This window comes from Epinephelus moara, chromosome 2 (genome assembly GCF_006386435.1).
Source record: "Epinephelus moara isolate mb chromosome 2, YSFRI_EMoa_1.0, whole genome shotgun sequence".
Classification (NCBI taxonomy): domain Eukaryota; kingdom Metazoa; phylum Chordata; class Actinopteri; order Perciformes; family Serranidae; genus Epinephelus; species Epinephelus moara.
In genome coordinates this window covers 19033189-19035522 of record NC_065507.1, presented here as the reverse complement: position 1 = coordinate 19035522, position 2334 = coordinate 19033189, and the positions used below count along the sequence as shown (strand labels likewise).

General features: G+C 42.0%; 1 protein-coding gene across 3 annotated transcripts in view; it reads right to left on the bottom strand.

Moving 5' to 3' along the window:
* Nucleotides 1–2334, bottom strand: part of cluha (clustered mitochondria (cluA/CLU1) homolog a) — a 28926-nt gene that overhangs the window by 7122 nt on the left and 19470 nt on the right. For all 3 annotated transcript variants that reach the window (XM_050062446.1, XM_050062453.1, XM_050062462.1), the window contains exons 14-17: nt 1085–1185; nt 836–988; nt 680–742; nt 346–590 (exon numbers count right to left, since the gene is read on the bottom strand). In XM_050062446.1, the coding sequence (XP_049918403.1) occupies nt 346–590; nt 680–742; nt 836–988; nt 1085–1185 (562 nt within the window). The remainder of the gene's footprint in view (nt 1–345; nt 591–679; nt 743–835; nt 989–1084; nt 1186–2334) is intronic.

Sequence of the window (2334 nt, the reverse complement as noted above, 5' to 3'; positions counted from 1 at the left end):
CCTCTCCAGGTAACGAGTACCATTAATACACGACGTGCTCCAGGCACAACATTTAGCTCCAAATCCACAAAACCAGCCTGAAAATGAAGGAAATCTGAAATGACTGCATTAGAGTCAATGGAGCACAGCTGTGGTGTTGTTGGACCCTGGTCTGAGCCGGCCCAATGTTACGTTATGATTGGGCAGTCTGTGTCCTGGGCGGGACTTCACACAGGGTCAATTAAAACCTCACAAATTTAAATTTAAGACTATTTAGTGAATTTTAAGGCCTATTTTTTTTAAAGTTAAAGACTTGTTAAGGGCCTGCAGACACCCTGGTTTCACATCAATAGATGGGGTCCTCACCACTGTATGGTGAAATGATAGTAGCTCTGGGCCTCTGTGGCGATGTTCTTCCACAGCTCGCTGGGTGTCAGGCTGGCCCACGCCGTGTTGTCACCACTGCCGGGGACCCTGTTGCGACGTTTGCGGCTTTTACGGCGAGACACCAGCTCGTCAGGTGGAAGGTGGGCGACAGCATCGGGGAAGGAGCTCAGGAAGCAGTTGAGGAAATGGCTTACAGCGGCGGAGAGGGCAGACAGCTCCACACCCTACATGTGAGGAAAAATTTGAAACTATGTTACACGAAAATAAATGTGGGTTTGTTTCTGAGAGAGGCAGGATAATGTCTGTTACCAACCTGGAGGTATGTCTTGAAGATATGTTTTGCACATCTGGTGATCAGCTCACTGATTCCTATTCTCTAAGGTATGGAAAAAAGGAAATATTAGAGTGACAAAACATAAATACAAAAAGCATTCGACAGTGGTGGTTGTATTCAGGGCTTTAGACTCACATAGAAGTGCTCCAGCTGGGCTTTGGCAGGGGTCTTGTCCACAAACTCCAGAACAGTGCCCAGATAGCGAATGTTGATGCCTCTCTGGCGCAAGGCCTCGGTCAGTGTGGCTCCATCCATGGGCAGAGCACTGTGGTCCAAACAGTCTTTAACCTGATCATAAAACACACATACATGACTGTAAAATTAGACACAAAAACAAGATCATTCAAACCCTTCATGACGTGGATCTGGATCTGTGTCACTGACCAGCGATGGGATCTGACAGGACACCAGGAAGGCAGCAGCGTCTTTGAGAAGCTGTTTCTGCTTCTGGACATCGTCCGCGCTGTCGTCTGGGAAATGCACTCCTGGTTCAACAACACATGCAAACATGCTCAGTGCTTACATTCTCCCCTCAACACTTTAACGATCATTTGGAGCCAAATGTGCTAAAAATAACTACGAGCAAGAAGCAGGTTAGACGCTGACAAATTTGACAGGGCAGGGAGTGAAAATGGAACCACAGCTATCTTGGCTGCTCTTCATTATTTTCTAATCTTATACACACTGTTTCATAATGTTCTACACCTCACAACAGTCATCATTTCACAAATATATTCAGCTGCACACTGTCACCTGCTTTAATTTTTTTGTCTCAGATTGTTTGGTCTTGAAACTATTTGTATTTGACTTCAGCCTTTTTCGTACATAATCTAAACCTGTCCTAAAATCTTCACCATGTATTTCTCAACCTCTGGGGGCTTTATATGTCAATGAGAACGATTATATTTGATTCTTCATTACCTCCTTTATATGGCTGCATAGCTCATTTCAACATCAGTAAAACCATTTGTAGATAAAGCCTTCACTGTCCATATGCTGTACAACTACTGTCAAGCTTTTCATAGGTCACATATTAAAGTGAATCTATTATGCTTTCCTGTATCTTCTATAATGTTACAGTGTCGGATGTTCATACTAAACGTGGCCAAAGATTCAAATAATGAGGTAAACATATGTAGTAGTGCCTGTCAGCATGAATCACACATTTCAGACTGTTATGAATTCTCTGTTTCCAATGTTTTTTCTGCTTTTGAGACAAGCTGATGTCATTTAGTGACATATTTCTTTACATGGTCATCTGCTTCAGGCACAACACTAGTGTTTACCTTACAGAGTCCACACTGCTACATAATAATCAGGGAAACATGTAAACTTGGTTGCAAATGTTAGTTTCTCCCAGATTTAGTCATATTCCTGCTGGAAAATATCTGGTTGTCAAGATTTTGGTTTAGAAGCTTTTATTGGTGATACGTCTTGTTAACCCTATGGGCCCTAGGCGTTTTTGGGGTATTTTTACTGCCTTTACTTTTAAGCTCATATCACAGTCATTATAAAGGCTACATACACATGCTATATCTTGTTTTTTTTCAGGACAATCTGGGCTAACCAGATCATTTCATGTCCTTCTATGTGCCTGTATTTTATATTAATTTTTATATCAATGAAAAAAAAAA